The 27,649-nt window shown below is 42.8% G+C and overlaps 1 protein-coding gene across 18 annotated transcripts in view; it reads left to right on the top strand.

Annotated features, from left to right (window-relative positions):
• Positions 1 to 27,649, top strand: part of sox5 (SRY-box transcription factor 5) — a 291,505-nt gene that overhangs the window by 227,558 nt on the left and 36,298 nt on the right. For 11 of the 18 annotated variants that reach the window (XM_037981184.1, XM_037981183.1, XM_037981189.1 and 8 more), the window contains 4 exons: positions 2,325 to 2,411; positions 11,421 to 11,593; positions 13,916 to 13,984; positions 27,054 to 27,180. In XM_037981184.1, the coding sequence (XP_037837112.1) occupies positions 2,325 to 2,411; positions 11,421 to 11,593; positions 13,916 to 13,984; positions 27,054 to 27,180 (456 nt within the window). The remainder of the gene's footprint in view (positions 1 to 2,324; positions 2,412 to 11,420; positions 11,594 to 13,915; positions 13,985 to 27,053; positions 27,181 to 27,649) is intronic. The other 7 variants (XM_037981185.1, XM_025009000.2, XM_017429905.3 and 4 more) reach the window with 3 other exon arrangements.

Raw genomic sequence — 27,649 nt, 5'->3', positions numbered from 1 at the left:
GGGGTACAGAGGGAGAAAAAGGAGGGAGTGCCAGAGGCTAATAGCACCTGTTGGGGTGATGGTGAGGCAGCTGTTGTGGGGAGAACCGCAGGAGCTCACTCCTTCGGTTTTTTGTTTTTTTTTCCTGAAGATCCTCCATCAGCTGTGCTCCTCTTCCTCCTCCCCTTCATCGCCCCACTAACCAGCTCCCAGAGGGCCGTGGGGGGCTCCACATCAGGGACAGGCCCGGGTCGAGAGAGGAAGAGGAAGAAGTGGCCTAGCTTGAACTTCAGCATTGATCTTTGACCGTGTGTGTGTGTGTGTGTGTCCATTGTAATCAGCGGGGCGTGAATGCTCTTGTCTGGAAGCCAGAGGAAAGGAGCAGATTCAAGCCTCAGGGGAAGCCGGAGGCACACACGCGCACAGACACAGTGACTACAGTACAATCCACTATCATAAATTCTTATGTGTCTAATCGAAGGTAGCTCTAAATCCTGGAAAAAAAAAAAAAGCCATCCTTGTCACTTCACTTTTTCTCTTTTTTGCAGTGGAGCCAAAGGGGGAAAAAAAAAAAGAAATGTTGGCATCGTGTGTGTGAATGGTCGGTGGAGTAAAACCAAACGCGTTGCCAAGTGTGTTCGCGTTTTTCGTGGAGAGAAAGTTGTTCGGCGCAACACGTCGGTCAGCGTTCTGCGTTTAATTTAGACCTGTTTACTCTGAAGGAAAACCAACCGCCATCTTCTCGTTTCCCGTCGGCGATCGCAGATACACGAGCTCGTTTCTGAGCGTTTAATTCCTACATCTGCTTGAAGATTTGCCCGCGTTTGTACGGAACGCGTGCAGCTGAGAGCCGATTTCTCCAAACGATATTGTTTAAAGTGACTGCTGCGAGTTCAAACTCCTAACTGCTTTTTCCACAGCAATTTAAAACACAAAACATATCCAACATGGTGCACAAAAAATGTTATTGTTATCAGAAATCATTAAGTTAATAATAAATCAATGTTTCTGCAACTTCATCTGCATTTTTCTTATCTTTAATTTAATTTCTGCATCATTTTAATAGTTTAAAATGAAAGCCCTAGCATTTTTTGAAGGATTGCATATCACACGCTGAGTTTTAGACTAAGATCATATTATGTTGAGAAACGACGGCGCTAAAGCCACTTTGGTTCATATGCGTGATCTCGTGTAATCTTGTATGACCTGTTAGAGCTCAGAGTATGGGTTGAGAATGACTCTCAGCTACTTCCACACCAAATTATAGCTGAATAGCAGTAAAATGGACTGATTTGCAGCCATTTTTGTTGGCTGTGGCAGCCAACACAAAATCAGTTGTAGATGTTCAGTGGTTCATGAAATATTTTGCTAACAGACAGTCGATGACAAGCACAAATCTTGCAGCTCGGAGCACAAGCTGGGGATCACCCTTAGCTACTTCCACACCAAATTTTACCTCGATATCCGTAAAATTGACTCAAGTTTTGGCGATTCTGATGTTCACTAAAGTTGCTTCGCCGCCATCTTGAACCGGATCGACTCCGAAAGTTAATCAGTCGTAGATGTTTCAATAAATCAGAGTTCCGTTCAAATCCGTACAGCGATTCAACGTTGCAGAAAAGCTCAGCGGCGGGCGATAATTAAGCTTAGAAGGTGAAAAATGTTCGTTTTCAGTTGTTTGATCTTTGCAAACCTTTCTAAAAACCTGAAAGAGGATGAAATTTAAGCAGCGTAAAATGTCGCGTATGTAAGAACAGAAGCAGAGTTTCGGTCCATGTGTACACATTTAGGATGGAGACTCATCATGCGTGTGCTCTCCTGTGTGACATTTCCACTCCCCCCCCACTGTGTGTGTACATCTGTGCACAAATGTGAGCATAGTTAGGACTGTAATTAGGGAGTCTGCGAGTGTGTAAGGGACTGTGTGAAGTGTGTGTTGAAAACAAAGCGCTAGCTGATAATGTGTCCATTGTGGCGGGTGCATTAAGGCCCTCTTTGTCTCAGGGCCCACAGGGCTAATGATTCTCTAGCAGCAGGTGAGAGGGGGAAAAAAGCCTCTCTCTGTCTGTCTCCCTCCGTCCTCCACTTGTCTCTCTCGCTCTCTTTCCCTTTTGCTCACTTGTTTTTGTTTTTCAGATTTGCTCTCTTTTCGATTATCAGCTTCTCTCCTTCCGCCGCTCTCTCCCCGTCTCTCCTGCTGATGCGGCCATTAGGCTGAGCTGCCGCTGTCTTTATTACAGCAAATGGACTTTAAATGAGCTTTATTGTCATGTTGGCCAGCCATCTGAATCCCCCCTCTCTCTCTCTCCTCTGAACCCCCCCATCCCTCCTCCTCCCCTGAACAGAGGCCCCCAGCATTGAGAGGCTGTTGTCAAAGGACTGGAAGGATAAACTTTTGGCCATGGGCTCAGGGCACATCGGAGAAATTAAAGGTATGACCTCAGAGCTAAACTGTAACACCGATTCCACTGAACGGTCACACCAAGCCATAAAAAAACGACTTATTTTAAGTTTACAACTTGTTGCTTGATGTTACGTTTTGACATAGGCAGACCAAAAAACATTTTTCCGCCGAATCTGTCTCCACGCCAAGAAAAGATCGGCCCTTAATCAGGTTTTTAATTTGCCCTCCTTGTGAAAATGAGCTCGACTCCCTTCTAAGGTTTGAAAGAACTCACGAGAAATCAGGAGAAAGGCCAGCCAGTTGAGTTTGTGGCGAAAGCTTCTTACAAATATTGTTAAAATATTGTGGGTATTAAAGCTGCTGATAATCTCTCTTGAACATTTCAGTTCAAATGTTTTTATAATATATAAATACAGGAGAATAAATGTGGTATCATTTTTGCGGTCGTGGATTTTCTAGGTGGCCTTTAACCCACATAAATCACATGCATAAAAGACATTTTGTAACTTTTTGGGGGGGAATCAAAGTTCATTTCTATCCCACAGTAAAGTTCTGTTCAGAAGTTAAAATGTAAATTCATTGCAGATGAGTAAAATGAAGAAAAAAATATTTAAAAACCCAAGATGATCTGCTCGACTAGAACTAAAAGTCAGTGAAAACAAACAGATTTAATGAAAAGTAAAAGCTGAAGAGCCCAGTTTAGCTTTGTCCATGCTCTGGACAAACCCAGAACTATTAGAGACTGGTTGGTGACTCAAATTAGGCAATTTATTTATAGGAAATAGGAGATTTATGCATTTAAGATGGGCCACGATTAAGATCAGGGGCTCCAAAATTTGTGGATTTTCGTAAAAGTGAGTAACTTCTACTCTATACAAACGGGGGTCAGAGAAAAAGACTTATAAGAATTATTACCCCACCTGAGCATCTCATTGGGCTGTAACTGGAGATTAGTTGGTGATGCAAAATTGTGAAGAAATTGCAAGAAAAAGGCAAACATTCAGTTGCAATCTAGTGGATTTCTGGATATTTCCACCCAAGCAACGACTGATCTGTGTGGCCACGATTTCCTCAACGATTTCTAAAGAGAAGACGCCTATTTTTGTGTGCAGGACTTCTAAAACTATTCCAGACCGTGCACATTATTTTGCTGCCCATTCCTTTGTCTCTTTCAGTTCACTTGAACATAATATATAAATAACTAGTCCCAGATAAGAAAGACGCCAGCTTAATCATCTGAAACACGTTCAGAATGTTAGAATTTTGCAACGTTTTTATGCATTTTCTTGTATCCGATCAGGCAGACTTACAGTTAGATGGTTTTGGAAGAAGTTTAGTCACATATATGGGTGGGTAAAACATTTATTTGGTCCAGTATTGAGTTTGAACCCCTGTCTCTTGTCTCTGTAATATTTAGTTGGAGCCATTTAGGTGGAAGTTGTAAAAACTACACGATGACAAGATGGGTTAAAACTAATTAAACGTAAAGCCAAACTTCCTGTTTTTTGTTGAACATGACCGATAGCTCTGCGAGTCCACCTGTCTTCTCCACAGACAGAGCAGTGACCGTCGGAGCGGGAGTCAACCAGAGAGAATGAAAAAGCAAAAAGAAAGATATGAGGTGGAGGAGACCAGCTGTTATTCACTGTAACTCCAGGGCAAAGCTGTCGTTCTCTTTCAGTAATTGAGCTTCATTAGGAGGCAAAGCAATATGTAATCAAAGAGCCTTGCAGAGCGGCGTGGCCATCGAGAGGGGAGCGCCATTGATCAAACCCCTTTTTCCCAGCTCCCCGCCGCGCTGACATTTCTGTGCAGGGGCGTCCCGCTTGACGCGCCCACAGCTGGGAGCAAAACGTGCGTTCAGTTCGAGTTCGTGGCCGTCGGACCCGTGCATTTCCCTGCCCTTACGTAATGTGTGTGTGGAAATATTCAGAAAGTGAAATGTGCATCAGCTCACTTTAGCATCGCGGGTTTTTGTGCATGCTGTTCTCACACTGTCAGCGCATCTTGACGTATCCCCCCCCCTCCTCCCAATCGAATTCCATTGAAGAGCTTTTTGCAGGGAACAAAGTGCCTCTGAGCCGCCACCTCCTGCTCTGTTGGCCTCACCGAGGAGAAGCGTTGGTAAAAGGCCCCATGTGGTTCCCGTCGCAGGGCACATCCACTCACTATGAAACGCTGGTGCTATAATAATTGTGCCCATAGTGTCATCAACATCCAATGTGCTCCGGCAGGAAGCGACGTGTGAGAAAAGATGTCGGGTTTATCTTTAAATACCTCCTTCACGCACCGTGTAACAGTTTTTAAAATAAAACTAACTTGTTTAATGAGTTTACACCAAAGATTCAAAGCATTAAACACTTTTAAAGTAACGTGCTAATTATTTTTTTCCTGGTTTCTGCCTTGATGTCAGGTATCTCTGTCTGTACGCTACATTTTTACAGAAGATGTGAAAATATGTTTAAATCTCAGCCAGCTGGCATCCAGTACAGGTAGTAGCAACTATTGGTGAATGGCATTTAGTCTCTTAAGTGTTTCAAAATGTTTGCAGGGTTGCTGAGAAGCACAATTATACAGTCCCTCCAGGATTTCGCAGGCATTTTTTGTGATTGTTGCGGCTAACATGTCTGATTTTGCGGGCATTTTCCTAAAAGTTGCGATTTTTTATTTTTACTAAAATCAATAAAAACCATAACTTTTAATACATAAACCAAAACTACTTCCTAGTTTTGTAAGATAATTCCCAACAAACATGGACATTCTCAAAAGGTGCTTTATTTGAGAACTTTGATAGCTTCTAAACTGACATTCATGAGCATTTCTGGATTGTCCCTGGTCTGCAGCTCTCCTCACATGTTTTGCAGACACAAAGTGTTTGTCGATGCGTTTATGTTCCATGATTACACTGCAGGACGTGCAAAACAGCTGCAGCTGGGGAGGAAACTGGTTTGCTGAAATCTTTGTGGGCAAATGTGAAGCATTAGCGCACATTTTGGCTTCGGTCGCTGCTCCTGCACGCTCCCGGCATTCTGATGTTAACAGGAAGTGACGTCACGTGTCTTCTTCCTGAGTTATTTGGGGTTATTTTGTATTCCACGCTACACAAACCCACAAAGAAGAGACTAGACCGCAGAAACGGTGGCGAATCACTTTAGAAACAATAAATATTGGGTTAAAGTTGCGGGAAAGTTGCGGCGTTTTGGTCAAAGTTGCAACAAGTTGCGATTTCGCGGGGTTTTGCATGAATAGTTGCGATTGCAACATCGCAAAATCCTGGAGGGTCTGATTAGTAAAACAGTAGCTGAATTTAGTCGCAAAATAGTTATTGAAGGCGTCTGAAACGGCCTCGGGCTATGGGAGCTCGTCTCTGACAGAAAACATCGAAAGCTGCAGCCCTGAATGCTCAGGCCTAAAAGCCACTCCAATAATCAATAATAATGATTGGAAAAACAGGTCCAAATCTTTATTTCTGACGTGTAGTCCAGCAGAATGAATCATAAAATCAAGGTGGGCAGAGGCGGACAACGAGAATGCTAATTTGCAAGCCTTACGCACAAAAAAAGCCCTGATTAATATTATAAAAATTGGCTCCTCGTATTGTGGCCGCGCAGCTCGCTGGTCACAAACACTTAGGAATCAATGAGCCCGCAATGGAAAATTTCCCTTTTTTCTCTCAGTTTTCAGGCTTTAATTGTTGCAGACCAGTGAGATACTACTTTAAGTTTTTAGTTTAAGAGTTTAATGAGGGCTCAGATCACAAATCTAACCATTGCATGCACAGTCAATGAGAGTTTCCTCTTTTTTCCACTGCATATATTTGTTTTAGACTAAGTAAAAAAGCACTCGTTCACTGTTTTTAGTACTGACGCTCAGGAGACAGGCAAAGGAGGTTCCCAAAAACAGAAGTTTTTACCCACAGCATTCCCCTGGCAGTGCGAAAGCAAACACACTGGTCCTCGTCCCTGCTCTACGGGGGGACTGACGGTCCCTACAGCCCTCCAGAAATGTCTCAGTTGGTCTAAAAGCATTTAAAAAACACAAGCTAAAGAGAACCAAACACAATGACAAGGATCTGGCAAAGACGGAAAAAGGAACCAAAGCTTTTATTTTCTGAGGGAAGTAATTACAATTAGGCTGCAAGTCAACTGCTTACAAACACAAACCAGGTGTGATAAGAAGTCAAGAAGTGACCAGAAATCTAAAGAAATGGTACTCTGACAAAATAAAACAAGAATGAAGCTGCTGAACAATGTGAAATAACTCAAAATGATAAAAATGGAAAACAAGGCCATTTCAAGAAAACAGAAACGATGACAAATGGTTCAGATATGAAATCCTACCTCGCCATCTTTAACTCCAAAACATGGTGGATTTGTTCTTTTTGCTGAAGTGGGAGGTAAAAACTTTAATATTTCTGTTTGCTGTTAATGGCAGAAGTATCATAAAAAGTTTTATATTTCACTTCATGTGAGAAAGAAATCAGATAATGCTCGACTAGAACTTTCTTTTATATCCTGAGTAGAAAATCAGTTGTTTGTTTGGCAAAAAGGAGAATGGATGTCCCAATTTTAAGGCTGAAACATGCACAAGTTTTAACATTACCCTCCGAAAGCTTAAAGAAAACATAAATGGAGCCACAGTGAAGTTCACAGCTCATGACGTGATTGAGGCAGGTGTATTGACTGCCCAGCTCAGCCTTTCGGTGGAAATGAGCCATCTTTTTTGACTCATGAGTCATCAGGTTACTAAAACACAGATTACTGAAACAAGCATGCAAAACAAGAGCTTTTTAGGAGAATCAGAGATTAAAGTTTCCATCATGTCAAACCTTATTTTGAAGGTGATTCTTTAAAGCAGGGGTCTCCAATCCTGGTCCTCGAGGGCCACCATCCTGCAGGTTTTACTTGTTCCTCTGCTCCAACACACCTGATCTGAATCAATGGGTGATTAACAGGCTTCTGCAGAACATGAAGAGGTGATTTAACCTCTGAATCAGGTGTGTTGGAGCAGAGGAACAAGGAAAACCTGCAGGATGGTGGCCCTGAGGACCAGGATTGGAGACCCCTGCCTTAAAGTAATATGAGTAAAAAAAAAATAAAAGCAATGGTAGCTTCATATTATGTAGCCAACTACAGAACATCTTTATCAACCTTTAATTATGTTACCTTAATAAAGATTAACTAATTAGGTTATTAGCGGTAATTGAATTTTGGTAGTTGTATGAAAACTACTTTTCTCTTCGTTTAAATCGCTCAAATTCCTTCTTTCTACCTGCTGTTCGTCATGCTTTCGCTGCTACTCGTCATTCTCCTTCCCTTCCTTCTTTCCCAAGAGGAGTTATCAGCACAGCTAGGGTCATTAATTAGCGGTGCAAGCATGGTGACAAGTATTACATTGTTGGAAATTGGTTAATTACCCGTGTTGTGTGTGTGAGAGTGAGGAGAGAGAAAAGAGAGAGTTCGTCTTGGTTCTGATAATCACAGGATGCAGTAATCTGCCTAAAGGAAGAATGTGTGTAAACTAGTGTAGGAAACCAGTTATTGATCCACCTGCCTGCCTCGCAGCAGCTGAGGAAACAAGCTGAGGCGGGCTGATTTATGGGGGGGTAACTAAAAGGAAAAAAGAAGTTCCTAATATCGGAACAGGAGGAGACGGGGGCGCCCCGTGTTTCTGCAGCAGAGGGGTTTAAAATCTCCTTTCGGTCCTTCTTTCTGAGGATGGTTTTGTTAATTGGTAAAAGATTTATTACACCTGAACACACATGTTGGAGCCTCCGTGATTATGTGTGTGTGTGGAAAGCAAGGTTAACACCCCCCCCCAACAAAAAGGCTCCACAAAAAAAAAAGACTCCTTTGATCCGTCGTTTCACCTTTGCACCCCCACCTCTTCTCCCTCCGTTGGCCTTCGTTTTGGCCTTTCCCTCCACACCCCTTCACCCCACGTTTGAACAGGCTAACGTTTTTAACACAAGGCTCTTTCTTGTCTCGCTCACACACACACACACACACACACACTCGAACCCAGCTCTACAAAGGTGGGTCTGTGAGTTCGGACAGCGGCGTGTTTATTTTTCCAGCGGCCAGTGCTCCCGACAGTTGCCTTTATTGTTCATTGTTGGCGGATGGATGGAGTGTGGGGGGGGCGGAGGAGAAGGTGAGGGAGGAGGAGGCGCGTGGGGGTGCAGTGGGCAGCGGCGGCTCCCCACAAGGAGGACAAATGCATGGATCTCACCTTCACAGGCAGACGCTTTCTTCACGTTTTTTATTTTTAACTGCCTACCGACTGAGAAAGGCTGATAACTATGTCGCCCGTGTTAGCAAAATATCTCATGATCCACTGGACAGATGTTAATTAAACTCTCAGAGAGTAATCACTGAATCTACAACTGATTAGCTTTTGAAGTCGGCTCTAATTCGAGAAGGTTAGAGCCAGAAAAATGGCTTTGACTCTGTCAAGTTTACAGATATTGAGCTGAAGTTTGATGTGGTAGTAGCTGAGAGTCATCCTCATAAGGTCACCGCCGTGTCACTTGAATTTTGAACGATCTGTCTCAAACATTAGAGCTGTACTTTGACACATGCATGGAAGCAGTCCTCTGACAAAAAAAAAAAAAAAAAGCCAATGAAAATTAATAATTATCAATAAACTCGTCTAAATCCGTCCATCTTCGTTTCTAAAGTGTACAACCGTAGATAAAACACGGGGACAAAGAGAGCCAAGGCTGGTTGATGTGAGCAGATGGACAATAAAATAATGTGCACGTCCTAAAATACAGTTTTGCAAGGTTTACACACAAACAGAAGCTTTTACATAAAATATTTTGTAAAATCAGAGTTATTGCCTGGGTGCAAAATAAAATCCACTCCGCTGGCGGCTGATTAAAGATATTTAAACATCTCTTTTTGTCAGGATTTCATTAATCAGAGTTGATTACCAGAACGTTGCGTGTTTCGCTTCAGTTTAACATCTGCTCTGGTTGTTTTAGAGGCGACTGGACCCTGTGGGTCGGGCGTCAACCGCATTAAACTCAACCTTTAGAGAAACTCAAGGCCCGCGGGCCAGATCCGGCCCTCTGTAACATTTCATCCGGCCCTCCAGTCTGGGACAGATCGAGTCTCTGATTCTTATTTTGCTTAAAAAATCTGAAGTTTTCTCTGACAGTGACTTAGAAGCCAACAATATATAGTTTTAATTTCTGTATGATCAAGTTTTTGTTGATGGCTTTAAAAAAAATCTGTTTTAATGTTAAAAACTTCATTTAAAAGCTGAGTGAGGCGTAAGAAATGACAGCTAATGATGAGCTTTTTGAAGTTTGATCTATTTGTCTGAGTTCATTAAAGTCTGTTTGCTCTAAATTCTGTATAATCTGTAACTGGGAAAAGGTCATTGATTTTTCTATATGGATGATTTGAAATAATACATCTAAAACTAAGGTTAATTTACGTAATTTTTAATAAATATTGATCGTGATTGGCCCTAATTTTGGCCCCCTTGCATCACTGGGTTTGACACCCCTGGGTTAGCCTCGACTTTACGTCCATCATTTTCCTCTGGTGGAGTTTTATGAGTTGAAAACCTTCCGCGTACGCTCAGACACAGAAAATTTGCAAAATTTCTTGCAATTTTGAGTCACCAACTAGCCTCCAACAGCCCAGCGAGATACCGCCTTTACAGATCTTGCAAATCATTTACAAGGATTAACCAAAACTGCTCAAACTCAGTCCCTTGTCATCATAAAATGATCATAGTTTCATACTTAAACGGCGGCGGGCGACATGCATTCCTTCAAGGAATCATAAGCCTTTGATTACTTGTCGTTTTTTTTTTTTTAAACTTTCTTTTCTGCGTGTTTCTGTCCTTCCAACATCTTTTCTCTCCTTTTTCTCATCTGGTTGGACTGGCACAGGAATGTGGCCCTGTTAAAGGTAGCAGCTGAGGAACAATGAGGGATTGTGCTGTTCCACACGTGCAAACACACACACACGCTGAACAAAGGCATGTAGGCAAACATCAGTACATATGACCAGACAAGAGCTCACACACTTGTGCTGATTGGGCCTCAGTGTGCCTCCCTATAACTACATCCTGTTGAATGATTTAGGCCTTGTGTGGAAGCGCGCGCATGTGTGTGTGTGTGTGTGTAATGGAGCTGGTATGTCAGGATCTAAGGGGTCAAAGGTCAGGCCAAGCTAAATGTGAGAAGGAGGTTGGCTGACTTCAGAGTAAACACAGACCAGACACACTCGCTTTTGCTCATTTCCCCCCCTTATTTCGTTTTTTTTTTTCTCCTCCGAAGCTCAATCGCAGAAAAATACAGCTTGATAGCTACAGATCTGTCTCCAAATGTCCACACGACTCAGCACAAACCAAATACGTCTCCGTTTCACTTCCAGGTTTTTGGGAGAAATGTAAATTTCCAAACCTGGCCGAGGATTGGTTTTGTTTGCGAAATGTATGAATCTGGCGGAGATCTCACATTTGCTTTTCTCCTGCTCCCCACCACATTTTGCCTGTTTACAAATATTTCCTCAGACAGATTTTTTTTTTTTTCCCTCCTCCTTTCAATAAGGCAGTAAAAGCCGGTGACGGATGAGACTTGATTAATTGGTGCTGGCCCTCCCCGCCCAGGGAAAAACCAGTCAACATCTGGTCGCAGGACTTCTGCAGCGCTCAAATGCACGTTATCCAAGCGGATCTTCAGCTGCCGGGCCCCCTCCTGCTGCTCTAACCTTCCAGCCAGTCGTATATTAAGTCGCTGATGTCTTTACTTGATGCTCAGAGCTTGACCTCTGGCTTCGCCCCGACAATCCTCCCTGACCTGTTGCATTACAGTTCTTTAGGAATGCATCACTTTGACTTCATTCTGCCGAAACTAACGGCTAACTTTGAGATTCAGTTTCTCTTTTCCCTTTCAGCAAAGAAAAAGGATTCATATTGTAACCTTAGCCGAGTCTTGCACTCCTCTTCAAAGTGCTACCATTTCACCTTTGACCTGTCTGCCCCTCCCCTCTCTGTCTTTTGTTCTGTTGCCCTTTAGGTACCCCAGACAGCCTGGCGGAGAAAGAGCGCCAGCTCATGGGCATGATTGGCCAGTTGAGCAGCCTGAGGGAGCAGCTCCTGGCGGCGCACGAGGAGCAGAAGAAGCTGGCCGCCTCACAGATGGAGAAGCAGAGGCAGCAGATGGAGCTGGCCAAGCAGCAGCAGGACCAGGTAGAGGAGCTCGCTGCATGAGAAGGGCCTCATTTGGAAAAGGGCCGTACTCTCGTCGTCCCGTGCTGCCAAAAAGTCCATCCTAACGAGTCGTTCGCTCCAATTTAGAGCAAAAAAAATGATCAGAATCAGATTTATAACTTCAGTGTGAAGCTTGCCAGAATTTTAGCTTGAAAGATAAATACGTTTTATGACGCGTATTCTATTTATTAAGCCGTATCAAGAAACTGGAGGCAGATTTGGAGCTCAGTTTCAATCTGAGCGCAGAAACAAAAACAGAAATGGACACGAGGCACAGAAAACAAATTAGAGACTTTTTTTTTTTTTTGCAAAAATGGGAGTTTGTTGAAATTTGTTGAAGAAGAAATGAATTGTTCAAGTTAAAACAAGCTGAACAGAAGCTAGAATCAGTAAAACAGCATCTAAACTGTTGCTAAAAGCTCAAATTTGCATAAACTTTAAAAAATAAAATTGGCAAAACGATAGCTAAATGTTGCAAAACGGAAGCTAAAATCTAAAACCTGCAGTCTTAGATAAATGTTTCAATATAGTAACTAAAAACTACAGGAGGCAAAACCTAAAATTAGCAAAACAGTTGGTAAATATTAACAAAAGTCGAACGGTAATTAAATTAATTATGCTGGAAGATATTTTAGAGAAGATGAAGAGTTCTCGATGTATTTCAATGGGGGCCTTTTTTTTGTAAATGAATTTAAATAAATCAAAAAGTATAAAAGCTATAAATACCAAACGTGGCAGCACACTGTTCCTGATCGAGCTGAGCGTTCTGATACATGAACCGTTAAGTTAGCACAAATTATGTGGAAACAGTTATGTTGCAAAAACCATCCAGAGGAAACTATAAACAGGAAAGCCAAAGTGTGAATGTGTCGTAGCCGAATCTTTCGTCTGAATTTGTGCACACCGACATCCTCATCAGAAATCGCCCTGTTGATTTATACATTTTCTGAGAAAAGCTGGGTCTGAAGATGAACAAATACAGAAGTTTCCTGCTTTTTCCACCTAATTTCACTTTCCTGGGAGCGTTCATGCAGCCAGAGTCGTGCACGGGAATCAGCTGAGGGCTTGTTGTGTTGGAGCACACACACTTACACACACTTACTTCAACCTCCCAGGCAAGACTCTACCAGGTATTTGCATAGTGAAGGCTTGTCCTTTATGTTGTGCTCCTGTAGAGCTTTAGTTTACAGAGAAACACAGCTGGAAGGACAAATCACCTGTGACAAACACAGAGCTGCAGGCTGCAGCCGCAGAATAAGAATATATGTGGATACTTCAGCAGCTCCTTGTTACTTTATACAGGATTTTCTTTCATTCAGGAGGGCTATGAATAACTTAAAACATAACTGAAAGTAAAGAAAAACCAGAGAAACTGCAGGGTGAATTCTGAGCGCTGAAACTGAGCCGTTCATTTCCTGCAAAGGATCGATTCAGTACCCGTCATCGTTAAAGCTGAAACAAACAGAACAAAGCTAAAAGGTGCAAAACAGTTAAATAAAAGCTAAAATAAGCATAACACGAGATAAAAGTTTAAAAACACCAACTGAAAGCAGCAAAATGCAACTTAAAACTATCAAAAGGCTAACGAGAGGATAAAAATTACAAAATTCTGGCTGAAAACAAAGTAGCAAAAGGGTAGCTAAAAGCTAAAAGTAGCAAAGACTAGCTAAAAACAGCAAAAGGTGAGGTAGAAAATGGAAGTACCAAAAGGCTGGCTAAAAACAAAGTAGCAAAATGCTGGCTAAAAGCTAAAAGTAGCATAAGAAGACAATGAGAACAATGTTTCTGAAGGGATTTAAGAGATCTCAACGTATTTCTATGAGCAAAATGTTTCTAAATCAAAGGTAAATGTTTAGAAACATATAGACGTTACGAAAACTAACAGTCACATCACGTCTCCTGAAACAGCTGAACGTTTTGATTTAAAAACGGCTAAAATAGCACAAAGTATGCAGATGTACCGCCCAAACCTTACAGGAAAACCTTCACACGTTAAAACACAAAAATAAAATCTAAGATCGCAAATTAATCTCCAAGAAGAAGAAGAAATAACTGTTGAGAAACCAGAATAAGTCTTTCATACATGCAGCAGAGTCAGCATGTCGATGTTTTTCTGCTGACTCCAGATGAGACGAGCTCTTTAATATTTCATTGAAGGGCATCGACCCTCTGTCGCGCAACTGGGGCCTCAGAGACCCGCAGCCGTGTGGCGTCCCCCTGCAGCACACACACACGCGCACCGCCGGCGCACACACCTGCCGTACACGCACGCTGAACACGCGCCGTGTGCTCTGTTCGCAGATTGCCCGGCAACAGCAGCAGCTTCTGCAGCAGCAACACAAAATCAACCTCCTGCAGCAACAAATCCAGGTGAGGCCTGCCCGTGTCTCTGTGTGTGTCTGAGTGCGTGCGCGTTTGTTGCACGTCTGTGTGGTCCGCGAGGGCAGCTTCGTGATTGTGATTGTTGCAGATTTCTCTTTTGCCCGATCGTCAGCATTTAGGCCCTGAATCAGTTTCTGATAGTAGCTCCTCCTCTAACACGCGTGCACAATGTGTGTAAAATCACCATGAACATGAACCATGCTTTGATGAAACACAAGTCATGTTTTGGAAAGTGGAAAGCCAAAACTTTATTTATTTTTTTAAATCAACAGATTGTTGTTCCAACTTTTTATTCCCATGTGCTCATTTACAACAAAGCTCGTCACATAGATGTAGATTTTTATTGAGTATGACTTTCAGCTACTACCACGTATCTGTAAAACTGGCTGAGTTATGGTTATTTTTTTGTTTCCTAATGTCACTTGGCTGTGGCGGTCATCTCAAATTGGGTCGACTCTAAAAGTTAATCAGTTGTAGATGTACATACACTCACTGATGCATGAGATACGTCACAAAACAGACAAACAATGCACACATAGACTAACAAGTCTCCATTGTTAGTAATGGGTCGGACTTTTTTTTGCCATCAGAACTGCCTTAATTCGTGACAAAGATTCAAACGTTTCTCAGAGACTTTGGTCCGTGTTGACGTGGTAACGTCACATAGTTGATTTAGATGATCCATGATGCAAATCTCCCGTTCCGTCCCATTCCAAAGTTGCTCGATTAGGGCGTTATCTGGTCACTGGACTCCGTCGAATCCAGACTCGGTGTGTGTTCAGAGACGGCACTCTGCAGACCTTGGTAGAACGAGCGATCATTTGAGCTACTGTTGAACGAGTCTGCCCGTTTCCTTCTGACATCAACAAGGCTAGCCCTAACCCTGCCGCTCACTGGATATTCTCTCTTTCTTGGACCATTCTCTGTAAACCAGTGTTCTCCAACCCTGGTCCTCAGGGCCACCATCCTGCAGGTTTTACTTGTTTCTCTGCTCTAACACACCTGATTTGAATCAATGAGTGATTAACAGGCTTCTGCAGAACATGAAGAGGTGATTTAACCATGAATCAGGTGTGTTGGAGCAGAGGAACAAGGAAAACATGCAGGATTGGAGACCATTCTCTGTAAACCCTCGAGATTGTTGTGCGTGAAAATCCCAGCAGGTCAGCAGTTCCTGAACTACTCAGACCAGCCCGTCTTGCAACAACAACAACATCCACGCCACGTTTAAAGCCACTATGTCCCCTTTCTTTCCCGTTCTGACGCCTGGTTTGAACGCCAGCAAGTTGTCTTCACCACGTCGAGTTTCTGCCATGTGATTGGCTGATTTATGATCTGAGTGTACACAAACAGGCAAAAACCATTATCGGTTGCAGGAACGCAAAAAGCATGGAGCTCAACACCTAATGCAATTCTTTTTTGCTTTAATTCTGCAAAACCATAACTAAAGTCGGTCCATTTTTCATGTTTTTTTTTGTTTTTGTGCTTTTAAGTAGGAATGCATTTTCTTTTTATTGCTGTCACGAAACATCCAGGTGGAACTAAACTGTCAGAAATTTAACTATTTTGTTTATAGCGCATCCTTTTATTGAACAAATCTCATTCTGAAATAACACAAAGATGATCTCAGACTAAATAATAAAACCGGACCTAAAGTGATCTACTTAAATGACTCTATTTTTTTTTTTTTTTGAATGGGAATCTTTGTCTACAGCTTGAGAAGATGGGTGTACCTCTTAAAAATAGAAGTATTGTAGTTTTGGGTGCTACACTGGAGCCTCTATTTTGGTCCAGGTGGCTTGGAACGAAGAGCCCGGGCCTTTTGTAAAGGGAGATGACACTGAATTTTAAGTTGAGAAAGCTAGGCTTTGTACCACAAAGAGACACCCTGTCCAAGAAAGAGAACACACACACGCATTCTCCCCCCCCCAAGAGTTTAGCTATCCACAGTTTGCGTGATAAGAGACCTTGTGATAGCATGTGTGTTGGACGTTTGTTTGCGTCTTCATGATTCTGTGTAAAGCGGTTTATTTGCTTTGTGAGAGTTAAAGTCTCCATTGTTCACGTTTTGTCCCTTTTGACAACAACAACAAAAAAAAGAAGAGAGTACGTTTGTGTCTTGGGGTTTTCTCTGTGCCTTCTTGATGCTTTCATTTCTTCACGTGTGTGTGTGTGTTTGCCACAGCTGTGTGTGTCAAGCTATAAACACGTCCACTCATGATTCACTCCCTCACGACCCCTCCGAGACAAAGCTCTCTTTTCCCATGACTTTGCAACCTTTTCCCAAACAAGCGTCTCTCCATTGAACGGGCCCAACAATAGTTTCTCACAAGCTGGGGCAGCTGTAGGCAGCCTTGTTAAGGGAGAGACACAATCAACAGGGACTCATCACAAAAACACACACATTTTCACATATACAGAAGTGGATAAATTTGTCGGCACCCTTCCTTAATAGACCCAAAAGCTCCGGTTTTGTCTGTTCAGTCGCAGAAATCTCTCTCAGAATTTTTGAGGCATTTTGGCAAATTTCCGTCTGACTTTTTTGTGTTTTACTGCTATTACTTGAACCTTTCTGGGTCTTATGAATCCATGCTGTGATCAAAAAGTGACGTACCTTGAGCTTGGACTTCAGCTTGAATGGTTTTGGTTGTTTTACTTGTTTTTTTCAACCATCTGCACTACCTGTCTGATCAGCCTGGGGTCGCAATTCCTCTTGCAGCCACGTCTTGAGAGGTTGGCTACAGCCCCATAAACCTTGTATTTTTTAATACTATTAGCAGCTGTGGTCAGAGGAACATCTTCTTAGATAGTCTTGTAGTCTTTACCTTTAACACGGACATCTGAGCTCCTCTCACCTCCATGTTCACACAACGATACTAAATGGCTGCTAAAAAGCTTTAAAGGCACATGTGATACTAATTAAGGCCAAACAGTTTGAAACATGACGAGTATGTGAAGGTTAATCAGTTCTTACGATTCATGAACGATGCAACTGCATCATGGTGCCACCATGTCTTATGAAGTTTTAGAAATAAATCTTTGTGTCATTTTTTTTTAAGTGTCTGTAGCGATAAAATCTGATCTGTTAAAGTGTAGTTTCTGCACGAAGAATGGACTCAAACTTTTCATTTCTTACAGTAGCTGGCTCTTCTGACTGCACTTCCTGCAGCGCCAGCATGAACAGCAGCAAACACTCTGCAAACGTGCTTCAATCGATATAAATTAAGCTAATATTCCAGGAAAACTTCTGTTTTATCCTGCATAATGTTTGCTTTTTTTCCTTGGCGTATCATTTAGTAATTGTGAGTAAAATTTTATCAAAGTGTTCCGCAATTTTACGAGCAGCCATTTTTTATTAGAGAGTTTATAATTAACTGGATGTGGGACTATTTCTTTGCTTTGCTGTGTATTATGTTGAATCACAACTCACAATGGCATTGGTTTTTGTTGTCCGTTTATCTTTTATAAATAGGATCGTTAGCTTTGTAATGAGATTTTAGCACCAACAAATCAGGCCATACCATTTGAGCATATCTTTGCAAAATATCACATACTAAAGGCATGCAGATAGGCATTAAACAGACGCTTTAAACTGAATCCCTTTACGTGAAGCATTGTTTCGATGGGCTGCAAGGCTACCAACAAACTTAGCCTCGTCTGTGTGTGTCACACACGGCAGAGTAGCCGGACAGACATGGAAAACATGCGCCGCAGCTCGCTGGCGTATCGCAGAAAGCACTGATGATCAAACACGCGCTCATCATCAAAGACTTGGTCGAGAAATACGATGCTTAATCATTCATGAAGAGATTGTCCGCACAATCCCACAATACAATGGCCTGCCAGAGCGAGGGCACCAGGTTCAGTGTGTTGGTGTGTGTGTGTGTTTTGTGTCAGTACGATAAGCCCCTTGTGATTGCGTTTCCCCCTAACGAGGCTGAGTTCAGCTGTCCCTTCGTGTGTGTGTGTGTGTCGTCCTTGGCTTTGTTAGGCTCAAACCCCCAAAGGCCGGTGAAGAATGCTTTCAACCGTCCACTTGGACGAGGTGATGAAATGAAACGAATTCTAAAGCTCATGAAAAAGAGAGGAGACTGACACACATCCTTCATGAAAGGAGGACAAATTATTTATTGTCCTCGTCTTTGGGCTTTCTGTGTTTCTCACCCCGAAACCCAAATCGAGCGCGAGACGTTAGCGCCTGCTATTTAGGCCAGCTAAATAATATTCACTTAGCGACGAGCAGGACGAGCGAGGGGACCCTGAGGTCGAAGGTCAAAGGTTGATGTCGCTCCTACCGATTCAACGTGAAAGAAAATATGATGGGGTTGTTTCAGTCCCTGATTCCCACACGTATTTACATTATCGCCCACTGTCAAAAGCCAAAGATGGACAATAATCTCTTTGCTTGCGTCTGTAACCAATGAACCGCTGGACAGATTTTATTTAAACTTTCAGGAGATAATCTACAATCCTTTGGAGTCAACTTGATTCAAGATGGCCGCTACAGCCAATTAAAACTTGAATAGTTCAGTCGATTTAACAGATATTGAGCTGAAATCTGGTGTGGGGATAGCCAAGATATTTGGAGTGCGAACAGATTGCACAAGATGTCCGTTTACGATTTCGTCATTAACCATGTGGCATCGAGTCTGTCTGTTAGTAAAATATCTCGTGAACCATTGAACAGATTTAAATGAGCCTATAAGGAATAAATCATTGCCATTTGAAGCCACCACAACCATAAAAAAAAATTAAAAACTGCCATAAATCTTACAATTTACAATTTTACAGATATTGTGCTAATGTTTGGTGAAGTAGAAGCTGACATTAATTCCCAACATGTGCTCTAAGCTCAAGTCTTTGCTTAAAACTTTAGTATTAACTTTTGAAAAACCTGCAAAACTTTTAAATATTTGGTGTGGTGGTAGCTGAGACTCTTTCACAACACATACAATAAGGATGAGACTGAGAAAAACGGTAAATTTTTTTAGGTTTTGACCAGAAACTGGCTGAAACTCCATCATTTCTCAACGTAAGATCTTCTTTACTTTATTTCTTCTGCAGGTTTTTTTTTACTCCGAGTTCCAGCTGCAATCCTGACAACATGTAAATCAGGGGTCTCCAACCCTGGTCCTCAGGGCCACCATCCTGCAGGTTTTACTTGTTTCTCTGCTCCAACACACCTGGTTTGAATCAATGGGTGATTAACAGGCTTCTGCAGAACATGAAGAGGTGATTTAACCATGAATCAGGTGTGTTGGAGCAGAGGAACAAGGAAAACATGCAGGATGGTGGCCCAAAGAGGACCAGGATTGGAGACCCCTGAACTAAGTCCAACGTCAAATTTTATTCTTTCTTACAAACAAAACAAAAAATCAAACAGATCCATTCTTTTTAAGGGCCTAGAAAACACAATTTTGTGCATATTCTAAAGGTATAACCTAACTCACCAACTCAAACATTCCTATAGAGTAGCATTCACACACACACACACACATATTGGGACGTACCCCCTGCTAGGGGCCTTCTTGTTAAGCTCAAAGAGGTGAGCACATTTTCTTCAACTTCCCTTTGCTTTCCCTCTCGTCTCGTCTCATTCTAATTAAACGTCTTGTCGGCGGGGGCCCGGGGACGACGGCGGCTGCCACGCAGGGAAGCGCGACGGGGATGAAAGGAGCTCACCTGCCGAGCGGCTCGGGGCTTACCTTGAGAGCGAGCGCGCATGTTCAGAGGAGCAGCGGCGCAACGCACGCCAAAAAACAGAGGGATGAGCAGACGCGACCGCGTCCAGCCTAATGAATCTGAACTTACTCAACCAAAACACGCTCGTGTGTTCTGCCACCGCGTTGTCTTTCATCTCATCAAGACTCGACGCTTCTATAGGTCAGAGCCAGCAAAACTAACTCAAATTAACAAGAAAAAGGTGACGCTTTCGCTGGTTTAGGAACAAAAAGCCCAGGAACAGCAGCTAACAAGCTTCTTATTAATGCCACCTTCAAACAAACACATGCATGACAGCTTGTTTATTGTCACCTGTGATTGTTAGCAAAATATCTCACATCACTGGACAGGTTTTAATTTAACTTTCAGAACATAATCATTGGATCTACAACTGATTAACTTTTGGAGTTGGCCCGACTCTGCCGAAGATGAGCAACCTTAAAGAACACAGAAACGGTTATAAGTCACTACAGTTTACAGATATTGAGCTAGAATCTGGTGTGAAAGTAGCTGAGACTGTTCCCCAACACACATCCAGAGCGCTAACAGATCTCATGACCCGCCAGATGGATTTAAATAGAACTGTCAGATAATAACCGGATGTGTATCTAGAAATGATGAAATTTTGAAGGCAACCCAATTCAAGATGGCTGCCATTAGCAGGATGGTTGTTTTGTTGTTGCCAAACATAGAAATGGCAGTAACTCAGTCGATTTTACAGATATTGAACTAAAATTGAGCGTGGTAGTAGCTGAGAGTCATCTTTAACACATACTCAGAGTGTGAAATCTTTCGATTGTGCATAACTGTTTTTTGAGGCTTGAACTAAAAGGTTACAACTCTGATAATCTTAGTTTTAAACGGGTGATATGCGTTCTTTTAGTCTTTTAATCGTAAAATAACAATTAGAAGAATGCATTACAAGATTAATACAAGAAAATATAAAGATGATATCAAATCATAACAGTTAAAGAGTAAAATTATAGAACATTTCAAGTTTAAGTTGTTGTATTTGACACATAAAGGCCCTCATTAGAAAACAAAAGTGAGCAGGATGGTTGTTTTGTTGTTTACTAGTTTCAAGATTAAAGGTAAAGAAATGGTGGAACCATCATTGGCACAAAGACCTGAGGCTCCGGGCAATATTGGCTTTTATTTTTGCAGAAAAAAAAAATAAAAAAAGGTCACTTTTTCATCTTACGTGAACACAGCAGCACCTCCGGATCCTTTGCATAGTTGCACCTAGCCCAATTGCCTGTGTAATTGTTTAATCACCTCCATTACACAGCGGCTCCGCTAATTTCCGTTCACAGCGTATGCGTCAGGAGCCTGGATGACAACCAGACAAAGCCTGTCCCACTGAGACCCACCCACCCCCCTCGCACGCTTCGACACACGTCCCGACCAATGGCGGCCCCACTTCCACCTGAACCGATCCCCTTTTACGCTCCCGGCGCCGCGGCCTAACCGTGCCGTCCATAGAAAGTTAATGGGCTGATATTAAAAACCAGCCACTTCTCTGCCTCTCTTCCTCTCACTCTGCCCAAATTAATTATTGGTTCTATTGCTCGCACGTCACCTCTTCAGCAATAGGTCATCCAGGTCTTGCATTAATTGCCACAACATATGGTCGCCAACAGATTTTAGCTGTGGGACTCTCACTTTAGCGGGGGCTATTTTCTCGCGCGCTCGAACGCGAGCCATATTGCGCGGCGCTGGCAGCTATTGTTCGGCGCATTAACTTCATAGAGCTAATTACTCCCCAATAATAACTTTACCTTGGAGTTTTTTTAGCGTGCCGCGTGCCAACCAACCTGTTTCGCACCCCATATGTTAATTAGCGGCCACATCTTCATTATGCCGCAGCGGCGCTTTAAGTTCAAGCTGTGCCGCCTGGCGCGTGGTGAACGCAGCCTCGACTCGCTGCCAATTATCCAACTCTTTTGCTCCCGTCTCTCTCTGCGTCTTCCTCTCCCTCTCTTGTTCATTCTGTTGTATCTGTTTGCTGTTTATTTCCCGAGAAGTTGTCTTGACAGGGTCAGTTTCTCCTTTTGCACCCGTGAAAGTTCTTAAAAGTCCTGTTCCTCGTGCATATATACGTGCGTGTGATTTCTCTGGATACTCTCCTTTGTTTTTCTTTTGGTTATCGCTGATTAAAAGGAATGTTTCAGACGGGTTCCAGCCTCGTTTGCTTCAGGTTTCCCTTTCAGCCGAGAAGTTGTGAGGGTGTGCAGATAAAAAGCGAGTCAGCAGACTGGAGCAGCAGCAGCGCGATGCTTTGTCTGTGTGTTTTTGTACGTTTTCATGTTCGCTTTGGGCCTGATGAGAAAGAAAAGCTGAGAAGTGCATTATTCCCCAACGTCCCCACCGTTTCAGATCTCCCTCTTCCTTTATGTGGAGATCGGCTGACAGATCCGGCCTCGCTCTTGTAGTTCCATCTCAATTCATTTCTTTGTCTCTGATTCAGTTGAGAACTCTTCCTCTCTTTTCCTTCTAGCTTTCAAAGTTTACATTTTGATCCTAAAGCAGACATGAAAATCTCCCAATTTACTTTAAGGTACTGCATTACTGAATATTCATCACAGGCGCGGATAAACGCGTCGGTGCTCTTACGACACACTGAAACAATGCTTCATTTCTTGTAAAAACTAATTCAAAGTTAAAACGATTTGTCCAATGCCTTTAGGATGTGATAAAATAAACAAAAAATGTGGAAAATGATTTGTTTAATTAAGGATACGCTAAAATAATACAGACAGATTTGACGGTATGCTTAAAGAAACTTAATTTTAGCATTATAGTCATGTTTCAAAGCAAGTGTTTGAGCTTAATAAGCATAAAAGCAGCCAATAAACTTATTTAAAGAGAAAAAACAGCCACTGAGCAGTTTGGTTTGGTTGTGTTCACCACATTGAACACAATGTGAGGAGCTCAGAAGAGAGATTATAGATATCCATGTTGAAGGCAAAGCCTACGAGAGCATCTCACAGCAGCTTCAAGATTATTAAAGAATATAAGGTCTGTGGGACTGTAGACAACCTCTTAATGCGTGGACGCAAGAGGAACTGTGACCCCAGGTTGATCAAACAGATAGTGGGGATGTTTCTTTCTTTGAATCGTAATCGTAAAAAAACAGAAGAATTCACTGAAACATGTTGATAAGTTGCAAAACTGGAGCTTTTTTAGGCAGCCAGATTAGTTCAGTTTTTGTGGGACGTTTACCAATTTATTTATGTGGATTTAAAGGAATTTTGAGGTGGTTCCGAATTTCCTTGTGTGTCTCACAATTTTATTGCTTCAGATTTCAATGCATTCAAAAAAAATAATAAATTGTGCAGCTAATTTTTCTCCAAACAGTCGAGTCGTTGCTTGCATCTCGAATCCATCTGGAACCCTTCTCAATTTTGTTGCAGGCGTCTCTTGCCTTAAAAGCGGAAGACGTGTATTTTGACACCAAACCTCCTCTTGCCCAGATCTAAAAACCACACCGATGATCAATGATATTTATAGAAAAACACGTCTGAACGTCTCACTGGTTGCAGACTCTCGGAATTCGGTGACTCTGCAGCTGAAAGTTCACCTAATTTCTCGCCCACAAGTACCAACACTTTAAAATTTTTGTCCCTAGCGTATCACCACTTCTCACAAACTTGTCTTATTTGTCACCAACTGTTTGCTACGGTTAAATCAGGGGTCTCCAATCCCACTAATCCTGCATGTTTTCCTTGTTCCTCTGCTCCAACACACCTGGTTTGAATCAGTGTGTCATTAACAGGCTTCTGCAGAACATGAAGAGGTGATTTAACCATGAATCAGGTGTGTTGGAGCAGAGGAACAAGGAAAACATGCAGGATAGTGGGATTGGAGACCCCTGAGTTAAAGCTTACAAAAGCTGCATTACCCAAAGGACATCTGCTGAAAACAGAACATCATGAATCTCTCCACACTGCTTCTGATTGGGTCAAATATTGGGAATCAGGTGCACGACGAATGAAAAAGCAGAGCTGGGCGTCTGATCAGCTTTTAGTTATCTAAGTTTTGGCCAAACAGGATGTGGATATAGCTCCCACCTCCTTTTGAGGGAAACATCTCCTCCTGAATGTAACACGATGCGTTCGCTAAGAAAACTGCTTCAAATAAGACGACAGCCTTCCTTTTAGTGCTTCATCAGGTAAATAACTGTCGCAGAGAATCAATGATCTGTAGCGTTTTGTAGAAAAACCGTAATAAATACAGACTGAAGTTCATCAGACTGGACAAATGTTCTTCATTTTACCGTTTAAGTCGAACCAATTAAGTCATTCTCACATAGCATGAACCAACGTGCCTCAGGGTGGGTTAACGAGTAGCTGCTGGTAAATTTAAGAAATCGGTGCAGCTTAAAATGGTTTAAAATTATGATGGAGGTAACTTCAGATTTCCACATAACTGATATATTTTTTGTCCTCTGCAGCTGGACTGATGAACTTGATTTATTTGTTTGTTTAGAAATGCAATTTTTTCCCCCATTACTGACAGTTAAAATGCAATATACAATGTTTAAGGCACATCTACCCCCCCACTTCACATCCCAGTGAGATACCACCTTCAGCTCATCGGGACATAAAACAAGTAGTATAACAGCGACATACGGGATGAAATGATTCCCCATAAACCATCCCCGCGTCTGCTTTTGTCCTTTTCCTTTTGTTGCTTTGTTTCTGCAGCCTGATCTTTTTTTTTTTCCTTCATTATGAAGACTTATACGTGTTATGCAACAGTTCTGTAGGCTGATTAATGTCTGCCCATTGTGTGCAGGCTTTTTGTTAGGAGATCAAAAGAGAAGAAAAGACAGAGAAGAAGCAGCCTTGGACGCTTTGAAGGGTTTTCTGTGATAATTTCATTTGCAAAAGAAAGGGAAAGCTCTCGCGCACGCTGGTCATACAGTATGTATGTATTTTATCAAACTCCTCTTCCTCCTCGCCTCCCTTTGGTACATTACAGTTTTGCTCGCCAGCTCCATTCCAGCATATGTCCAATTAGGCCTGAAAGGCAAAGCAGAACTGTTCTGTCTGTGATTCGTCCCCGCGGGGGTCCTGTCCGAGCGTCGCGCTGGAACGCCCCCCCCTTCTGATCGTGGCAGCACGGCGGTTTATGGTTAACCAAAAAATGGTGGAGTAATTATTGTTTTGGGTAAAAGAGGAAGAGGAGGAAGGGGAGGGGGGGAGTTGCTTGAAGAGAGCGCTGTGATAGTTTGATTACAGTGCTGCTGGCATGCCAACACGTGGGAGCAGGAGGAGGAAGAGGAGGAGGAGGAGGCACATAGGTACTTACAGCGCGCTGTAACAGCCCTGTTAGCGCTGAGCGACACCGTCTCAAACACTAACCACTTCAAGTGCTGAGATATTACCTGATTGTACCGTGGCGCCACCATCCTTTATGATTGTACAGCCATTTCCATCATTCCGGATCAATTTTCCCACATCACACGGCTTTTACCTGCCCATTATTCTATTCAGCCATTACCTCTCCGGCCTCCTGGCAAAATACGAGCGACAGAGGGTGAAGGAGAGAGAGAGACGAGTCGCAGAGAAGGAGCAAAGTGCTTTACAGCCCGACAGGTCAAAAGGCGGCCCCGTATTTAAAACCGGGGCGCTTCGCCAATTTAACACGTCAAGTTTTGTTTCCTTGTTTGTTTTGTCGAGTTTGAATAAAAAGAAGAAAACAAAAACAAACGTAACATGTCAGACGGAGACAACCTGCAGCTTTTCGCTTCCATTTCGGCTCGGTGTGGGCGAGCATTGTTGTGTTGCTGCCATCCGAAAAAGACTCAAAAGAGAAAGCTGGTTTGAAAAGCGGCGCTTTGTGCGTTTAAACAAAATGAGGATAATGCACTCGGAGGCCTTCGGAGCAGAGAAGAGATCTGAAAGAATCGCTTATTGTGACTCGTTTGTTTGTTTGTTGGCAAAATATCCGTCAATCTTACAGACATGGAGCTGAAACTGGGTGTGGTAGTAGCAGAGACTGACCCCCAACTGACAGCTGAAAGTCTCTGCCACTGGATGGAAACATTAGATTTACACAAATTAACGCAATCTAAGATGGCCGCCCAGTTAATCGACCTTAGCTCTGAGATCAGAGTTTCAAGGTTTGACCAAAACTGATATATTTGTCAACTTACAGCACGAAAGGTGGCGGGTGACATGCATTCCTTCAGAGAATGACAACATTTGTGTTGAATTTAGTTTGAATTTTCTGCTCCTCCATCTCTCCAGCTCTGATCTCAATCAGATCCGTTCAGTTCCTCCTCCTCCTCTCACCTTACTTCTCTCTTCCTCACTTCCTCTCCTCTTCCTCACTGTCAGTCAGTCCATCACATGTAAGTCTTTGTGTGTTGTTTTTGGCAGATCGCTGTTTAGTGCAACCATCTGTCTCCTCCTTTTCTCTCTCACTCTCCTGCCAAAGTCACCCAACGGAGGAGCTCGGGGTTTTTTTTTTCTTCTTCTTCTTCCTGCATCTTCTTTTAAAATCCTGGAAACCTTATGAAGTCGTATGGCTCTCTGCCGACAGGCGTGTGTGTGTGTGTGTTTTGGTGCGGGGAGAACGGAGAAGACATTATCTTCCAAGTGAAAGCAAAAGGCCAGCTGTTGTTACAGTTTAGTGAACCGTCCTTGTGGCTTGTTTTGTGCCTTTCGGGTTCGATTCGTTCTGATTTTAAGGTCCAAACAACACCAAGTCGGCTCTACCTTTTAGTGTTTTTTGGCAATTTTGTGGCAACAAAACACTGAAACCTTCGACTTTCGGCGGCTTTTTCAAGGTCGACACCTAGACTTAAAGGATGATTAGCGCATGTGTGCTCGAGGTTTTTACCTTTTTTGCCACGTTGTTCAAAAAAACTGCTCTAATTCAGTCAGATTTTCAGATGTTGAGCTAAAATCTGGCGTGGTAGTAGCTGATAGTCGTTCCCAACTCAGTCCAAGAGCTACTCAATGCAGACGATCTGTTGGACTCATCAACCACTGGATGAATTTTCATGAAACTTTCACAAAGTAAACACTGGATGTACATTTATAACTTATGAACATTGGGAGAAAATTCAATTAAAGATGGCTGCCACAGCCAACAGAAAAACGTCTCTAGTTCTGTTATTTCTGCAGCTCCTGAGCTAAAACTTGGTGTGGTAGTAGCAACAACTCCATCTTTTCCTCAACATAAGTTGTTTAAAACTCTGGCATGAAAAGGGGGCGAACTGGTCTCTAATTTAGTCTTTTTTGTGCACAGAAATAGAGGTGCTAAATCAGGAGGTGCTGATGTTTTTACTTCTCTTCCTTCCACCTGTACACCCCTCCTCCATCAGCAGGTCCAGGGCCAGCTCCCTCCGCTGATGATCCCCGTCTTTCCTCCCGACCAGCGGACTCTGGCGGCGGCTGCAGCCCAGCAGGGCTTCCTGATGCCCCCTGGCTTCAACTACAAGCCTGGCTGCAGTAAGTACCACAAACACACCCAGGAATAGTTGCAACTTCCAGCAAGACAGACAGAGACAGACAGACAGAGAGGGAAAAGAAACATGTTCTTCACTAAGAAAGGTAGAGGCTGACCCTTCTCCCACATAAAGTCTGGTTGCTTCCCAAAAGGCAAGCTCGCCCCAACAACAACATCTCCCTCTTAATAGAAAAACCAGTCCAAATACAGCCTTCCTGTTTACACTCTCAGCATCTCAGTCCTGTTGGCTCCTTCCTTTTGTCTTGTCTATTTTTTGACGTATAAAAGCAACAAAATGAAGGCGTTCTGCAGGACTTTTTTTTTTTTGGCTATCACGCTCCGGCTGTGTGGCAATGTGTTGTTTACCATGATAGAGAGAGAGAGAGAGACACACAGAGAGGAAGAGAGGCTGGTGCTTGCCAGGGGATGCTGGGAATAAATGCACAGTAGGGGGGCTAGCAGAAGACGGGG

The sequence above is a fragment of the Kryptolebias marmoratus genome, linkage group LG18, assembly GCF_001649575.2.
Source record: "Kryptolebias marmoratus isolate JLee-2015 linkage group LG18, ASM164957v2, whole genome shotgun sequence".
NCBI classification, from domain to species: Eukaryota; Metazoa; Chordata; class Actinopteri; order Cyprinodontiformes; family Rivulidae; genus Kryptolebias; species Kryptolebias marmoratus.
The sequence above is the reverse complement of the archived record's forward strand: the minus strand, read 5'-3'. Positions and strand labels throughout refer to the sequence as shown.